We start from the raw sequence: 19089 nt of genomic DNA on the forward strand, positions 1-19089 counted from the left end.
TTATCAGTAGAAAAAGTTTGAAGACTTCCAAAGTTAATGCCCCCCTTCACATTTTACAATGCCATCCAGTGAGCCAGATTGGAGTGTTTTTGCTAGGCCCATTCTGGTCCCGCGGGCCTTGTGTTTGACACCCCATTCTTCAAAATCCATAAATAACTTGTGAAATTTCAAATCCATGAGAACGGCTCTCTAGACAGGAACAAATATGGCAGCAAAGCAAGTATGTGGTATTCGTTTGAGCTAAAGCTGCTATTTGCAAGCAGGGGAAAACACATTGTTGTGGTATAAATCTCACGTTTCTTTGCCAGTATGCAATGCAGCTGCATTATTTCACTGTAAAATAAAATTGGCCCTGAAATGTTGCCGAGCATCTCTGAGGAGTGGATCCAAGATCCTGCCGGAAGGGCTTTTCGTAAATGTATCTTACTATATGTGTTGCAAACTATATCCTAGTATCAGCATTCACAAGCAACGCAGGACCAAATATTTGTTCTTAGCATCAAACTGCTACTGTATAGCTGGGTTTGTGTGTGTGTGTGTGTGTAGTTTTTTAAACATCCTGTTGTTCGTTTCATTGTTGTTGTTGTTTTGAGGGAATTTTTGTGAAGACTAAAAGTATACGTTATTTTTTCCCCCAGGACATTTAGATGTTTAAATCCTCCTTGTCAAATTTTAAATTAAATTTGTGATTTTTAGCAAACACTTTCCTTTTTATCACTTCCTCAAACAACCTTTTGCATGCTCTCTTCGTTTTTTTTTAACAATCAGTCCTCCCCAGAGTAGCTCCTTCTTTTTTATGTTGCTTTAATCTCACCAGCATTAGTGATGCTCTCTGATCAGCGCACACTGACTTTTGTTTTTTTTTTATCATACCACCATGTAAACTTAGAGGAAAGGTTTGGAAAAGCCTTTTAGTGTAGGGGGAGAAAAAAGTGCCCTGGTGTAGGAACCTGTTACATAAAGTTTAGTTACAGTAGAAAAGCTACATGGCCTCTTGCTAATGTCACTAAACTGTGGATTGGTTACGAGCGGCTTTGTCCCCTCTAGTTTATTGCGCACAAAGCTGTCTCTGTTATGAGCGCTGCACACAGTCCTGGAGGTCAGAGAAGCTATGAATTCTAAGAGAAAACTACTTGTCTGCTAGCAAGTCTTTTTCTTATTACATTTCTCCTCATTTCATTTTCATTTCATTTTCTTGAGTGTGGATGAATGCTAATCGCAAGTCACAAATGTAATTTAATGTATCACTTTTGAAGTGTGATTAGAATATCTGGCCTAACATGAATGGGTTCGTGCTGATCTGTGCACCGAGCGTGTGCGCACACTGTATAAAACTACAAGACTAACTCTATCTGACGTGCTTATTTCTTTCTCTCGCACTCACACACACATACACGCAAGGATGTAGCACACTTGGAGACTGTGTCGGATTTATGATACAGCTGTTGATTTAAATGCCTGGGACAGGGGGAAGCTAGGCAGCATTGTTTACAAGCCACATTTGTTGTCTTTTGACATATTCTCCCTCTGGATATTTTTACTTTCACTATTTTTTTGGCAAGATTCATCAGAAACCTTGAAGGAATTCTTCAGCATCTCAAAGATAAGATTTAAAACATCTGCACCCACCCCCTGAGTGCAAGAAACAAGTTCCAGGCACATTTGGTGGCACCATTCAAAGCAAGGCATTCTGAATTGTAAGCAATCAAATACAAAATCACTGCAATCCTCCCGAATCTTCTCAAAATGTTCTTCCCCGTGCTGAATCAGTGACTGCATATTGAAATTCATATTGAATTTGTGGAAGAAGAGACTCACACACCGGCATCCTTTTTGTGTGTCTCCCGTTCTAGCCTTTGTTTGGTCTCTGGGAGACGTACAGCAGTCCCCTTTCCTCTTTTGTTTTTCTCAGTTTGCACTTTGCAGGCTGGAGATGGGGAATAGATCAAAAGCAGAATGGATGAGCTGTTTTGCAAGATCCCCAGTCTTAACGGATTTCAAGGCTGGGTGAGGCTGTGTATGTGTTGCTTGGCTGCGTGTGTGTGAGTGTGTGTGTGTCTGTAATATGCATGTACATGCAAATTTACGTGTTTGTGCCTGGGTGCCTATGTGCCTATGTGCCGACAAGTTTGCCGCTGTGTCTAAGTTTTTATCGGTCTACCCAGCGCACCCTTGAATTCCAGAATCTCAATATACTCTAATGTAGGTGCAGAACAACCAAAGATGCTTTGTAACTGTATAGGTATTGTTTCATTTGTTCTCTCTCCCGGGCATTCTCTGCTCTCCAGACAATCCCGGTGAATTCTTCAAAGCAGTCTCATTTGATATCATACTCACATTCTACGTGATTGCTGTGCTTTTTTTTTTTTTAGTATTTTGTAACTTTTTGTAAAAGTCAGTATAACATTGACATTTGCTCTACTGTACCTATTTACAGTATATGCTTCCTTTAAACTTTTTTAAGCGAGTAAGCCTAAAAATATCTCTATGAATCCATGTGAAAAAGAAAGTTTTCAGAAGACTGTGATAACTAAGCACACCCCATGGTTCAATAGCTTGTAGAACCACCTTTAGTAGAAGTCAGTAAGGGATAAATAAGGGTATACAGAAGTGGGTTTAACACCTGCAAGGTACCCAGGTCCCGTGGCTGCTGCAAAACAAGACAAAGACTGAATCATCAAGTTGTGTTTGGTTCATTCAAACATGGCACTGTGTGTTACTGCCAGAAAAGTCCACTTTGGTTTCATCTATCCAAAGTGAACTTTGTTCCAGAAGTCTTGTGGTTTGTTCAGACGCAGCCTTGTAGACCTAAGCTGTGTTGCCATGTCGTGTTCTGGCAACCCTTCCAAACAAGAAAGGTTGTTCAGTCAATTTCTGATTGAAACCTCTAATTAACTTCAACATTTAAGATGCTGACTGAGCACTGTAGAGTAAGTAGCTCTCGGGGTTTTTTTGCAGTTTTTCTGAGCTTTGCACCGTCTGATCTCGGATTGAATTTGCCGGGATGGGCGCTCGTGGTAAGATTTTGGCTCCAGACTAGCAAACTGTCAAAACCTGTGCTTTTGCTCACACTTTCTGATGATCGATCACATAAGTGATTATCATCACTTACCATCTTAAATACTATGGAAGTACTAAGGGTGTACTTCTTTTTTCACAGGACTGTATATATGACACAAAAATGAAAGAAATATCTCTAGCAATACAGTCGATCCTACTGTCAAGCTTCCCGCTTCTACTCCTCCGTGCTTCTCCTCACTAAAACCTAAGTCACAACCTCAACCATGAATGTGTTTAATCATTTATGCTTCAACTTATTAAGATATATTTCAAAAGTGTGCTATGTTCACCTCATAAAAAATGCAGGACATAAAAACATTGCTTAATTTTTTTATGTCCTTCATTAAGCAGACTCTAAAAATCCCACTTATATATGAACCCGTAAAGTCTCAAATCTGCTAAAATTAAAATTATTTCTCTTGAATAACCATTAAATAGTAGGTTGTCAAAGGAAACAGGCAGGTTGAGAGTGTGTTGCTGCTGCAGTAGTTGTGCAGAGGGACAGACCTGCGAAATTTCCCATGGGAACGGATGCTTTATCTCCATAACTCCAGATAACATAAAATCTCCACTCATATTGTTCTCCTTCACTGCTTTTGCACAAGAGTGATAATCTGGAAAAGAGCTGGCTCACAAGCTGAGATTGCAGCACACCCCTAAAGGTCTGAATCCATCCCCATTGTTTTGGTACGTCTCTGCTGATGTGATCATTAGCGATGAAGACATTTGGGCAGTCCGTAGTGTCTGGGTGCACAGCCTGAGCAGGGACTGTTGCTGCCGGGGCATCCATTGTTTGTTTACTTCTCTACAGGGGATGTACCACTTGGAGAGTATGCAGCACTGCTTTGAAGATCTGCTCTGCAAACTGAAGGAGCTCGTCTCCAACCCTGAGCTTGTGTCTCATTACGACTACTGAACTAGCAATGGCATTATTCATCACAATGCCAAATAATGAGTTTGCAAACAGGCTCGGGAATGAATTACCAAATCTTTAATAACACGATGCATTTGTTTGTGTTTGGAAGTAATAAAAAAAAATACCACAAGTCGCAGTTTATGCGATTATGAAACAACAGACTTTAAAAATGTAACCAGATTGACTTTTTCATCACTTTTCCCTCACTGCCAGAGATTAGCGAGTTCTTGACCAGAAATAAATAACAGCTAGAAGTGCCACAGTTTGTAGCTCCTTTTCATCACTTGGCAACAGAGTCACGACTGTGTGGTTTACCCAGTCCTCTCTTTAATGTATGGCATATCCAACCACCTACACCACCACCTGTGTCTGTCTAGCCCCTGAAGTTTGCCTACGGCACCACCCTGATTAGTCGCTTTCCTGCTGATGATGAGTCATACGGTAGAGAGCTTGTGTAAGAAAAAAAAAGGGAAAAAAAGAACTTTTCCCACTCACTATTCCACAGAGAAAACATGCATAACAGTTGCACACACAAACACAGAACGCCGGTACTTCGTTTGAACAATGCAATTGTTGTGAAGCAGAGTGAGCACGCTCTAAATATAACTACCCGCTGTTTTTACCAGCAGCTAGTTGCTGATTCAACTGGTGGAAATGTCCGCTGATAGGCAGAAACTGCATCTACTTCAGCATATTTTCTTCAGGCCTAGATAGCAAAATACTGCCATGTAAGTCCATCTCCTGCGAGAATACTTTGCATCCGCAGTACAGACATGAGGATAGTCCTATTCGTCAGCCCCACCCCGCGAGTACGCAGCCACACATTTCAGTGTCGTCCCAAACTCATTTGCACCGCTGTGACACCTGAGTGCTTTAGCCTCGGTGTAAGTGGGCTGTATGACATTATGCTTGATAATGGTACTATTGCTTCTCTCATATATGATGGATGTGTCTCTCACGGCACAGTCTCGCTACACCCTATTGGATGCAGCATTTTTCTGACAGGAAAATCAGCCAATGCTGACGCTTCAGTGAGCAGCCACCCTAATCTTTTCCTCGTGCTGTAATTCCAGGTTCCAGAATGAACCGTGGGTAATCCCTCACAGGACGTGTCCTTCCACTGTGTCAGAGTGTCGTTGTCAGTCTCTCTGTGTGTCTCTCTTCCTCTCAGCGTGCACACACACACACACACACACACTCAAACACAAACTTTCTCTCTCTTTTTAGTCTCCCTGTTGCTGTCGCTTTTTCATGTTCTGGCTCCCTAGGTGGCTGCTTCTTATACTTTCTCATTGATATTTTTTTCTCTTTCCATTCGCCAGTATCACCACACCCACTCAGTAAGTGATTGACATTCCCCTGCATCTTTTTATGTGTCTCTCTCTCTCTGTGTCTTCTCCTTGTGCTCTTACCCAATCCCTTCTCTCTTACATCCTGTTCTTCCTCATTTCTGGTGCAGGCTTTTCATCAGCAGCCCGAATTTAGCCTGAATTTATTTCCTAGAGTCACTGGATGCACTGCGCAGTATTAATTTATAGTAACTGCAGTGCAAATACCAAATTAATGGCACAGCATATGAGAAACATCAGGATACAGCCCCTTGTGTTGCACACAAACAGTCTGGTGAATGGCAATGAGCTGTTTCCTCTCTTCACGATAAAAGCTTGTGAGTCTAATGGCTTCTCGGGTTGTGCTGTGTGTATAACAACGTTTTATGCAATGGTTCAATATTGTTACTTCATCGGGATTCATGCAATGGTTAGGGATCCCTCTGGTTTACAGTTTACTCAGCTTACACACTTATTAGAAAATGCATATTGAGGGAAATGACACGTAAGGTTACTGATGTTCTCTCTTGGCCTGCAGATTAATAGCAGACTGTGGTGCTCACTGATTAATACTTCATCACTTTAATTAGTTATTTAGTAGCATCTCTCTAACTTTTAGACACTTTGCTCTCATCTTTTCATCCAGTTTATACCAAATAATGAGAATCTACCATTTTTTGCTGCATAAACCAATAGTAAAGTGTAATGTATAGCAAAATGTCTCAAGAATAATTACAGCATTAAACGTTTTCAGCATCTTTGTTAAATGTCACAGTGTGTTTTGAGTTCCTGCTTACATTAGCTAATGCATGCATATGCCTTCCTCTGAAATCTGACTCACGGGGAGCACATCTCCACTTTATCTCCTCCTAGCATTAGCAGAGTCGAGGGGAGGGCCACCAAACGGCCAGTTCCTGCGCTTCCAGCATATGTTTGTTCTCCCTTCCTGGCTACCTCTCCCCCTGCTCATCTGCTACTCTCACTCTCCACCTACACTTCCTGGGCCAGAGTCACGGTGCCACCTCATCCCATTACCCTCTTAGTCACCCCCATGCTCAGACCTTTCGTGACACCTGCTGAGCCTAGCCAAGCCAGAGACTCCCACATCCCACCACCTCCACGGGCTCTGACAGCTGATTGTGTACGCTGATTGCTGAGCAGCATATTTCACTGGCCCCTTTTTGGTCATGCTGCAGTATGTTCACATTTTCTCCCCCCTCTGTTTCTCGAGGCCATCAGTAGCAGAGTGTGCAGTGCGTTGGTGCGGGCAGTTTGGGTAGCTGTAGTCTATTTGTGAGAGCAAGGTGCTGTTTCTCCCCAACAAGTATACCAGAGGAAATGGAAGGCAAGATCTCTTTGATCATATACTCTCAAAGGAAATCTTTGAGTCTGGGAGCTCTTGCTTCTAGTTTAGATATATATCACATCAGAATTCATTATCAGTGTTAGGAGAGTAGTTAAATGGCTTCCAAATGTAGCACAGATCAGCACGAATGGCCTGAAATCTCAAGAGAAATGTGGCAATTTAGCCTTGAAACAAACCAGGGCCAAGCTTGAAGAAGTCTGTTTATTGGATTTTTTTTAATCACACTTCAATCACTTTGACATCTCGTCCTCTCTCGTCTGACTCCGACCAGCAGGAATATTCTCAAGGGTTTTATTCCATGTTCAGCAATCAAAGCGCTCATTCAAGGAATGCGACTATATTTTGCCAACAATGTGTCACCGCTGAATTAGGTACTATATTTTCTCATTCACTCCTCCTACATAATATTTTTAATTAGGTGAAGCTGATTATTGTTTTGAGAGATATAATTTGTTTACAGCCTTTGAGAGGAGGTGCAATACTTTGTCACTGACAGAGTCTGAATCTAAACTGTTGTTTTTAGGAATATTTATTCAAATCCTGAAAGCGCCGTTTTTTCCCCTAACTAACAGTTACACAGTGTTTTAACAATAAATGACTGTGTGGAAACATCGCAGGCAGGATGAGCTTGAAAAGCTCTTAAATTATCTCTCACATATTAAATCTAAACCACAGATAACCTGCGTCAGTAAAAATTACACCAACTGAAAAACAAAGGATCGCATCATCTCGTTGTTTGATTTTAGGATTACCTTCTGCATGCAAACGTCAGTCATATGGATGAAATGACAGTTTGTGAAATAAATGTCACGAGTATCACAACATTACTCCCATAGTAAGTACAGGAAGAAAGTAAATTGTCAAGTTTAACAACGCTTTTAATGCAGAACCTTGGATTTTCTTTTTTCACTTTTTAATTTAACAGCTTAGAGAACCCAAGAAAATCCTTCACCATAGTTTTCCATGTCTGTCCCAGTAAAGCAGTGCAGCATGAGGCTGATTTACAAACCTTTGTAGAGACTCTCCTCATAGAGTTCAGGATTGGCAACCTTGAGTCGAGTAAATAAATGAACGAGACAGGAGATGGCAGAAACAGATTGAAAGGAAAGACACCGTGTGAGGTGGAGGTGTGAAGTCCCACTCAAGCTGTAATGAGAATGTGGCTGTGTGCCATAGGATTTGCCGGTAATTGCTTTAATGAATGCATTCTGTTGCCTCTTGATTGAGCACATGCCCTGTGTGCACTCCTCCAGGAGCCACGAGTGTTATTTCTGCTTCTCTCCCGGTCGTCTCACTAACTTTTGCCGTCACACAGTCTCAGGCTGTGGCGATCCGTCTAATGCTTTTTGTCTGGCCCAAATCTTTTATGAAGGTCACACTGAGTCTCCTTTAAAGACAAGACACAGAGTGGGAGAATTAGGCATAGATTGTTTCTGTTGCCCTTTCCAACTGATGGTCTTAGTAGGTGATCTGTTTGCATGTGTGTGTGTGTGTGTGTGTGTGTGTGTGTGTGTGTGTGTGTGTGTGTGTGTGCGCGCGCGTGCACGCTCACTTTGCAGATTGGCCTGTGGCACTCTGAAGATGGACTGTCCATGGAGAGAAAGCTTCCATCTATCAATGTGACGGACACCCTCTTCAACACGACTCTTATCATCACAACAATACTGGTAAGGACTGTATGCGCACTGACACACACACACGCATCAGTATTCTGTGCCATTTTATTAGCTCAGCTCAGACTGATCTACATGTGGCTGACATTCTCTAGTTGACAGACAATTACCATATCAAAAAGCCATTTTGTGTTTTCACTTCCACACTCAGTCCTTTTGGGATCAGAGGATCTGATGCTGCTCAATTGTTTTGCCCTGAGTACCGAGTGTATCAGCAGGAGCTAATAATTTACCATGTCAGCCATCCTCAGCCTTTGTTGTAAATATAGACCCTGTGAGCACTAGTTTTCACTACTCTAACTACTTGTTTTGAGGGGGGTGCGGTGCCAGTTTCGAGCAACTTCCTTTTTCTGCTTTGTTCAATCATCACTCATCAGAATCCTTAAACAGTTCAGAAAGAAAAACACATATTTCCTGCAATGAAAACATTCATTATACACTTGATGTGGACTATTTTTAATCAGTGCTTGAGTAAATCAAGTGTCTGGTTCATTACTCACTTATTTAATCAATTAATTGATTAAACACAAGTAAATTATATAAAAACAAAAAAAGCAAGGAAACTAGTTTCTCTCAGTGCTCTTGCTCTGATTGTCGTTATTTCACAAATGGCCAAACACATTTCAAAATGACTAATCACAAAAATTCTGTGAAACTCACAAGTTTTTTTGGCAGACAAATTAGACAAGTCTTGTATTAGTAGAGCTAAAACATGCTTTAGGCAAACTGTCTCACGCTGTTATAGCTCAGTAAAACATCTAGTGCTGAAACACCCAGCTGAGAAACATGTAAGTACAATTCACCTTACTAGAATCTTTGCAGGCAGCTGTTGAGCAACAGCAAAGTCCAAGAAAAAAAAAAACAGTTAAATAGAAGCGATTAAATGTAACTGCATTAATATAAATACTGCAGGGCTAAAGATGGCATTAGGAGCACGTGAGAAGGTGGATGCTGGGAAAGCAGGGGAAAAGCTTGGGTTACTGCAGGGCACACTGGAATCGTCTCTATGGAATGACAGACCTAGCAAACAGAAAACAGATTTAATAAACTAGAGAATGAGCTTTGACATGTGACATTTTGTCCAGCCATATCTTAAGGCGAAAAGAGTTTATAGCTTGTCTGCACGGGCACGCTTGAAGGTGCGGAAAATGCCTGCAATCATGGCCCGACTACCCTCACTATCTCTCTCCAAAAGTTCTGTCCCCTCTGCATTTTTGTCGTCTCGTTGCAATGATCTGTAAATGAGGATATTGGTAAATATTTGCAGTAAGTTACAAATGATTATATACTTCTAAGCATATATAAATATATATTTTTAAGCATAAATGACAATCCAACAATACAAATCTAACATAAGTCTCTCCATAAAAGCATTTAAGATGCGCTTAGTTGCACGGTAAATAAATAAAAGATTAGCTGTGTGGGGAAAAAGGTTTGTCAAAAAGACCTAGAGACAGAAGTTTAACTGATGCACTTTTTGCCACTTGGAGACTCGAGGAAGTGGGCGGCATAAGTCAGGCTGTCGCCTTCATACGGTTAACATATACGGCCTCTGCAGGTATGAGGGAGGATGCTTCAGCAATCTGAAAAGCACTCAACTTCAAACATGCTGAGTCTTATAATCTTCAAATCCCTCTGACTTTATCAACCCGTGGTTATTACATATGAGTATATCAACATGATTAGCAGTGAGTCATGCATAAAAATGGATGTCGCAGGTTTCGCAGTAGATATTTCAAAAGAGGAATGGTGAACTGAAAAGCTGCAGGCAAAACCAGCAAAACCTTTCCCCGTGTCATTCATGTCATACAGTGTGCAGAACGCCTGAACTATGACATTTATTTTACAGTACAGAAGCTCAGTTGCTATTGCACATTTTGAACAGTGCTAAATTAACCTTCAGTAATTATATACCTACTTTAATTACTTGAGAGGATATTTAAGTCTTTTCCAAACCTTTTGAGAATAATGTAAGGTTCTCTATAAGCACCCCTGTGTTGTATTTTCCAGCAGCTTTGATATTAATGCATGTTGGGGAACTCCAGAAGTGAAAAATAAGTCCAAGTTGAAACCGTCACAATGTTCCAAGAAGTAGGACCTAAATGCAACAGTTTTAATGGACTAAAGAGTTATGGTGCGTTCGTTTGACTACTACTGCTCATCACCTCTCCCAGGGTTTGGGTCCGCCAAGCGTTTATCTGAAGTTTGCTGTCATTTTTGAGTTTTCAGTCAGGACTTTGGACTGGAACACCCCTTCAAGTCACACTTGTCATGGTCATTTTTCATTTGTGGACTTTCTAGTATTATTTATTATTTATTCTACACAGCAAAAACTCCAGTGTTAAATTAACACTGGAGTTTTTGCTGTGTATGTCAATTCTTAGTTTGCATCTCATCTCTGTGTGTTTTTAAAGCATCACTTTGCCTTAGTTCTTTGTTGGTGTTGCATTGTCTATGAGTCTTCCTTCAACAATCCCCTGTTTGGATTTGGTTTTCTGCTGCCTGCTGGACTACCTGCTTCACCTTAACAAAGGTTCCCTTTTTGTTCTTTAAATTCTGAGCCTCAGATCTGCATTTTAGATCCACATTTTTCACAAAACACGTGACTTCCAACTCAGGAAGCTGGAGCAGGCCAAAAACACGAACTTTACCTGAGTTCAGCAGTTCACATAAACATAAGTAAAACTGTAAAATGCATATGTAAATGATATGTACTGCATATGAACTGTACACCTACTGTTTTCTATTTGAGACTCGCCAGGTAAGCCATACGCAAAGATCAGGCTCTAACCATGAACGTGCTACAGCTGTGTTTTTAAGTGCAAAGGAAATAAGAAAAAGAAATAGCATTGCACTGCACAGCAGACTGGTTGGTAGTCAGACTTTGTACTCCTGCATGAATTGGTGATCACTGAAAAATCTTTCGGTAACTTTTCCTTCAATAAATCGAAGTTTAAGGTGGTCGCTCAAAATTGGTATCCCCTTCATTTTTCCAGGCAATTGTAATAAAATGTAATTAACCATCAGCGACACTCTGACACTTTGTCACAATGTTGTCACAATGTTGTCACATAGTATGGGGTTGTTTATCAATCTGGCTTCAATAAAAATGGTGAGTTTTTCAAAAATTCAGCTAGATCAGTAATTCTATCAATTATTCAAAAAAAGTTTCAAACTTTCCTGTATCTGTTAAAAGACAAACTGTCTATTTGTGCAAGATTTTGTTCGATTATCCAGGTAAGGAACGTTTCTGGGATGTCCATTTTAAGGTTGCTAGTCTTGATCTAGCAACCATAGCTTACTCAGCCACTGAAGTCGGTCAGAACAAATGTGCACCTGGATCCGTAGGACCAGTAAGGTAACCAGTCCCAACTACCTAACTAACTAACTGTGCCTTTAGTTTGCTCAGCTGATTCAAATCAGAGCTCCTATGTTCAGCTTTTTTTAATAAACGTCCTTTTTTGAATAATATTGTGTGATCCTTTAATTAAAAAACAACTACTCTAACCTGTGAAAATGACAAAATACCTACTTTAGTGTGTTTTCTGCAAATTGGCCTCACCAAAATGGACAGACTGTCACATCAAATGTGTGATATCCACAGATATTCCACAGTGTCCTCTAATGTGGCAGTAACATGAATGTGTCCAACCAGCTGCTAGTGCTGTACCTTGCTAAGGAGCCAACAAACGGTTATGTAATATAAATAATACAACATCATGTATTATTCCTGAGCTTTTGTTTTATTACTTTTGCAGGTTGCGCTGTTTTGCTTGTGCTAATCTTGCATTTGTAGGTCAATTAATGTCGCTGCCTAGCTTTACTTCATGGCTTTAGTTTGCTTCAGTTATTCTGTGTCTTGTTGTCAAGTTTCCATCTCTGTGTTGGATGTTTGGTTATGTCCCATCTTTTTTCTGGTAGTTCTCCGTCTCTCCTTCATTGTGTTAAGCTTCCTTCTCTTGCTTCGTTACTCTGATTTAGTTCAGGTGTGTTTAGGTCCCCATTAGCCCTTAGTGAGTTTCAGCGTGGTTATATTTAATAAAGGTTCTGCTTTCACTCTTTCAATCATGTGCCTCCATGCCTGTGCCTCCTGTGCCTGACTCATGACTTTCAACTGGGAAAGTCAGAGCATTCCCAGTAACCCTGACTTCACAGTCCAAGATAGCATTAGCTCACAAAACATTAGTAAAACTCTAAAACTTGCTATCTGTATCGCTAATGTTGTGTATTTCTCCATGAACCTGCTACAGCTGTGTCTTTAAGTGCGAAAGAAAGTATTGCACTGTACTGCTAGTGCTGTGCCTAATGAGCAAAACCTTTTCCTACTGGACTACTGGAATGCACTCAACTCAGGAGTGACGTCACGTCCAGCACTGATAACCAATTTCTGAGGCAAACTGAATACAGCATCAGTCCAGGGAAACTCGGCCAGAACAAAAAGTGATGGGAATAAACGTGCTAGAGCACTGAGACACTTTGAGCTGATCAAGTGGATAAACTAGACTGAGGAACTATAAATTCTCATTACAACTAACTGGAACAGAAGACAGAGGTGAAACTAAAAAGGACGGGGCAAACAAAGAAGAGGAGAAAGCCGATGACAGGAGGTAAAATTAATAGAAACACACAAGAGGAAATAAAAAGAATCCAAAAAAACACAATACAAAGATTCAGATTGTTAGTCAGAAGCACGTCATTCACTCACTCATTGAATACAACACAGAACACAGACATGACTCGCTCAACTCCTCCTCCTCCTCCTCCTCCTCCTCCTCGCTGATGAATCAGATGATAAGGCACAGAGTAGCCCTGTAAGCAGAAACAATTGGCCCACTGTGTTGTTGTAACTGGCTTATCAGCTGCAATCCTTGGGAATAGGGGAAGGACATATTGCCATATTTCGCCAAAGAACAACTCAGTGGTCTCATTGAGACTGATAGGGATTCAAACGGAACGGTTCATTTTGCACAGGAGGGAACGGCATCAGGGGACTGTAGAGATGTGTGCGTGTTGAGGTTGAGTTGGAGTACAAATGAGACAATGTTTTCACAACAGAAAGAGGCTGTGAAAGAAAGAATTGGCTGAGCGCAAAGCTTTGATTTCACTTTGGATATATAAAGTCCCTGGACCAAACTTCGGAAGCCACCAAGGAGCAATTTTCAGTGCCTATCACAGCTCATTCATCATGGTGTGATTGCTGTGTCGCTGTTATCTCGCTTGTGGGCGGCAGACGAGCCACAGCTGAAAGCCTCTATAAGAATTCCTTACCTGTACCGCCGGCCTGGGAGAATGTGTGCGTTTGTGTGCACTTGTGCAGACGCTTTAAGGATGCTCTCCTCCGTTCGTTTTCAGCTTATTTTTTAATGCAACTTTTGACGTGTCCACCTGGGCCTTACAGAGCAGTCTCATTACATATAGCTGTCACCTTCCCCACTTTAATTTCACAAACAGCTCCAGAAAAAATAAAAATAAAAACTACAGTCGCAGAATTGATTATCACTTTACTGCAGGGCCACAAGCCATGTGTTTGCAATTATTGATTGAGTTTGTTACAGGCACTGTTGAGGTCTTAGTGAAAATGTCTTTACACCGTCGCGGTGATGCAATAGAAAAAACCAATTCTTTGTTACCTGGAGATAAAATTGTTTTATATTATGTGTGGTATTGCATTTCCTCTCTGTCCTGAAGTACAGTAGAGCATCATCCAGCAAAACACAAACAAACCAAAAAATAAAAAGATGAATCTCTTTTCTGTTCTATAGCATCAATTCTTAGTGTTCCCGCTTGACATCCATTGTGATCGTGTAGCTGCTGTGTTTCTAGAGCTACACCGCAGGTTGTGAAGTGTCTCAGTGCCAGACCGATGGGTGGGTATACGTTAAAGTTTTTGAAGAAACTTCTCAAGAAGCATTGAGCACCTGATTCAAACCAGGAGCTAATGCTCGAATCCGGTGTGATCGTAAAGAGAAGACGCGAGCATCAATGAACTGGACTCACACAGCAGCTTAACTTATGCTTGTTTGTCTTTGAAGGTTTGTCTCAAGTGATAGAAATCACACATACTGAACATTTTTATTCACCCTGTACTCCAACCACACAAACACAAGTACGCAAGGTGCAAGATAAACAGTGCTGCAAATCAGGAGCAATGACCTGAAACATTGTTTCAACATCTGGTTTTCATTTTTTTGTAAAGCTGCATAAATATCTAACACTAACTGCTTCTGGCGCTCATTTATACAAAAGATTTTCGGATTATATTCTTGTTTTTCCCCTTGGTTTGTTTCATACAGGTGGTTGTTATACCACTAGGAAATAATTAAATGCCCTTTGGTGTTAATGAATTATTTATTTAATTAGTCAAAATGCTCCTAATGTGCTCACAGAGTTCAGTAAATCCGTCTTATTCCTCATTTTAAAATCGAATCTTTTGAAAATCCTAACTTCTCAATATTTACATCCCAGCTCAGTCCCCTTTTTTTGTCCTTAATGCCTGCCACACGTTCCTCTTTGGAAGAGTCATTTTCTGACTTTTTCAGCTGCAGCACCCTCGGCCATCCTTTTCAGTTTTCTTTCAGAGTACCCTTGTGTCACTGAGTGCTTTCATATCCACTCACATACGTATTGGTAAAAATTCAACATAGTGCACATAGTGCCGGCTGATAAAAGCAGACACGGAGGCAGATTTACTGGCACACAGGCTCAGAGGCACTGAGGCATGTGCACATGAATTTGCAGACAGAGACACGAGATCTGACCCCATTTCTCAGAGTTTATGTGTACTCCTTCTTTCTTTTTCCAACTTGGGCGTATTTGTATTTGTTGTAAAGAGCAAAACGGTTTTGTCGCAGTGGCTTTATGAAAAATTAACGTGACCTGGCCTCTTTTCTAATGACCCAGTATTTTTAACGAATATTGTCAGGGCGTCGGCGGCTCTTCTTCAAAACGGACTTCACAGCCGCGGTGAGAGAATTATATCTCAGCTGCCAGTTTGCTGTGCTCAGGAGAGCAAGTTTTAGAAGGATAAGAAAACAGCAGAGGAAAGCGAGGAGGGGCTGTCTGAAGACATCTTGAACACCCTGAGGTTTTAGAAAGTGGAAACTCCACTGTGGTGTCTGAAGCTGAATGTGAACAACACCCACCAGTGCACCTGGCAGCCTGTGTGTGCGCACTTGCTTGTGCATATGTAAAAGTGTGTTTCCTCCACTGACATTATCAGTCTGCAACCAGACTCCTCATGGCTTGGGAATAAGAGGCTGCTTTAAAAGTCTGCATTTCTTTATAGCTTCAAACTCATAGCTTTATACGGCTGTTTTGCTGTGGTGTGCAAAAGATGGCACATAGAATTTCCTTTAGTAATTTTGTATAGGCCTTTCATGCTTTTATATCGTTTATATATATATATATATATTATTTTGTTCTCGACTTTTTTATTGACAACTTTTTATTGGAAATGGTCTTTTCGCTTTTTTCAGTGTCTGTTTGGGTTCTGGGTTTTTTTGGACAAGTCAGACTTTTTAAGAGCAGTTGCGTTTCTATTTCTGCAGCTGAGCACTGATTGTTGTACGGCTTCGACCGGACATTTTTATAGAAAAACTGGAAGCTCAGAGAAAGAAGGATAAATTGAAACCAAGGAAAAGTAATGAAGAAAAAGCAGAGGCATAAAAGCAGAGAAACGTGTTGGCTAGATAACAGTCAGACAGCCTGCTGTGTTATTGATTGCTGTGGGGTTTTTACTGGAGTGATTGATGTTTCCAGGTCTGATTATATTAGTGTGTACTTAACCAGGTCAACGCTGTGGGATGGAGAGATACAAGGCAATATTTTCTAGCCTTACTCTAAGGGACTGGGCTTTCTAATGACACAAGACATATATAATAAATATGGTACGGCACATAAATCAACGAGAAGCTTGAAAGTGAATTCGTTTTTCCCTAATTAAGTGTTGTAGCAGCAACCAATACATTCATCCTTTCAAGTTACTGTTTCTTTGCTATGCAATTGTAGGGAGGAGTGAAGTGACTACAAGTTGCTATTAAGCTTCAGCAGTTAATATTATCGCTCATGCACACTTAAATGAAAGGATTTACTGATGTTACATAAGGCCAGACTGGTTTTACAGTTAAAAGATGTTAATGAGCTAACAGCTACCTGAACGCTACTCCCACATAGGTTGTCTTGTTAATATTTTAGCCATAAGAGAAAAAATTACTTGCAACCATCTCACAGATGTAACATTATGTACAGCTACTTTCCATACAACTGATATTTATTTAGACTCTTTTTCTTCAATTGTAATTATAGACCAGTTTCTAACCTTCCTTTTATCTCAAAGATTCTTGAAAGTGTAGTTGGAAAACAAATAAGTGATCATCTGCAGAGGAATGGTTTATTTGAAGAGTTTCAGTCAGGTTTCAGAGCTCATCACTGCACAGAAACAGCTTTAGTGAAGGTTACAAATGATCTTCTTATGGCCTCTGACAGTTCAGTTTCAGTTTTCAGTTTTATTTGTCATATGCAAGTTAGCACAGGGTCAACATTGCAATGAAATGTGTTTGACGAGCAGCAGTCACTCAGCAGCATGATACAGTAGGAGAAAATATAATAAAATAAAATAATAAAAAAAAAAATAGAAAAATAGTAAGGAGCAAAATATTAGAGAGACATGGTAAAAGAGAAAAGATGACTAAATGATGTGCTCTACTGCCTTCAACACCCTCTGTAGTGATTTACGGCTGCTGGCAGAGCAGCTTCTGTACCAAACTGTGATGCAGCTCGTCAGCAAGCTCTCAATTGCACACCTGTAAAAATTTGAGGTGATGTTGGCATTCATGCTAAACTTCCTCAGCCTCCTCAGGAAGTAAAGCCGCTGGCGAGCTTTCCTGATAGCAGTGTCTGTGTGAAGGGTCCAGGAGAAGTCCTCAGTGATGTTGACTCCAAGGAACTTGAAGCTGCTGACCCTTTCGACCTTGACACCGTTGATGTGGATGGGCTGGTGTTCTCTGACTGGTCGTTTCCGGTAGTCCACTATCATCTCTCTAGTTTTGCTGATGTTGAGAGTCAGGTTATTTTCCAGGCACCACTCGTACAGGCCATCACCTCCTCTCTATAGGCCGTCTCATCATTGTCTGTGATGAGGCCTATGATGGTTGTGTCATCCGCAAACTTGATGATGATGTTGGACTCTTGTTTAGCAACACAGTCGTGTGTGAACAGGGAATATAGGAGGGGGCTAAGCACACAACCCTGTGGCGTACCTGTGTTTAGGATGAGTGATGAGGAGGTGTGCTTACCAACTCTCACCACCTGGGGCCTGTTTGTGAGGAAGTTTAGAATCCATCTGCAGATGGTGTTCCCAGCCCAAGGTCGACGAGCTTCGTGGCAAGTTTTGAGGGGATGATGGTGTTAAATGCCGAGCTGTAGTCGATGAAGAGCATCCTTGCATATGTATTCCCTTTCTCCAGGTGAGTGAGGGTGGTGTGCGTTGCCAGGGCGATGGCATCCTCTGTGGCTCTGTTTGTCCGATAGGCAAACTGAAGAGGGTCCAGTGTGTCAGGGAGGGAGGAGCAGATGTGACCTTTGACCAGCCGCTCCAGGCACTTCATGATGACGGATGTCAGTGCAACAGGACGGTAGTCATTCAGACAGGAGACCACTGATTTTTTGGGAACGGGAATGATGGTGGATGCTTTGAGGGACGTGGGGACCACTGACTGCCTCAGGGAGAGGTTGAAGATGTTGGTGAACACCTCTGCCAGCTCGTCTGCAACACATCTCTGATGTGCAACGAGCCAACGGGACAGGCAAAAAAAAAAAAAAAAGAAGATGTTGGTGAACACCTCTGCCAGCTCGTCTGCACACACTCTGAGTAGCCGGCCTGGGATGCCGTCCGGTCCTGGAGCTTTGTGAGGATTTACCTTTTTAAAGGTCCATCTCACAGCTTCTGTTTTCAGAGTTAAAGTTGCAGCCTCACTGTCCTCCTGAGGGTAGAGGATCTGCTCTCTGTTGTCTGCGTCAAAACGAGCATAGAAGTTGTTAAGCTCGTCTGCAAGAGATGCAGTGGGCTGAACACTGCCTGTGTTGACCTTCTTGTAGTCAGTGATGCAGCGCAGTCCATTCCACAGTCGCCTGGTGTCAAAGCTGTGGTAGCTGGACTCCATTTTGTCCCTGTAGTCCTTTCTGGCCTTTTTTATGGACTTTCGGAGGTCGTACCTGGCTGCTTTATATGCATCAGCATCCCCGGAGTTAAAGGCAGAGGTCCGCACTTTTAGCTTGGCGCGAACGTCTTTATTTACCCAGGATTTCTGATTTGGATATATGCGGACAGTGGTTTTTGTGATGGTATCATCCATACACTTTCCAATATATCCAATGACAGAGTCTGTGAGTTCATCGATGTTGCCATCAGCTGCATCCACAAATATCTGCCAGTCAGTTGTGTCAAAGCAGTCCTGCAGGACCTCCTCAGCCTCACTGTCCCAGTCGTAAAGAACCCTGGAAGCTGGTTTTTCCTGTTTCAGTCTTTGTCTGTATGCAGGCAGCAGCAGAACAATGGTCTGCCTTACCAAAAGCTGGGCGGGGGAGGGGTTTGTAGCACTCTTTGAATGGAGTGTAACAGTGGTCCAATGTTTGATCACCTCTTGTGGGGAAGGAGATGTGCTGATAGTATTTGGGGAGAACCTTCTTCATGTTGGCTCTGTTGAAGTCACCCAGCACAATAAAGGCAGCTTCTGGATTTTTGTTCTC

At 41.6% G+C, this 19089-nt stretch overlaps 1 protein-coding gene across 6 annotated transcripts in view; it reads left to right on the top strand.

The window, feature by feature from the left end:
• Positions 1-19089, top strand: part of grik4 (glutamate receptor, ionotropic, kainate 4) — a 354349-nt gene that overhangs the window by 297633 nt on the left and 37627 nt on the right. For all 6 annotated transcript variants that reach the window (XR_006054048.1, XR_006054049.1, XR_006054050.1 and 3 more), the window contains one exon: positions 8230-8337. Coding sequence is in view for 3 of the 6 variants with exons in the window: in XM_005915839.3 (XP_005915901.1) it covers positions 8230-8337 (108 nt within the window). In the remaining 3 variants the exon portion in view is untranslated. The remainder of the gene's footprint in view (positions 1-8229; positions 8338-19089) is intronic.

This window comes from Haplochromis burtoni, unplaced genomic scaffold (assembly GCF_018398535.1).
Source record: "Haplochromis burtoni strain Fernald_Lab_line unplaced genomic scaffold, NCSU_Asbu1 Contig_15, whole genome shotgun sequence".
In the NCBI taxonomy this organism is placed as follows: domain Eukaryota; kingdom Metazoa; phylum Chordata; class Actinopteri; order Cichliformes; family Cichlidae; genus Haplochromis; species Haplochromis burtoni.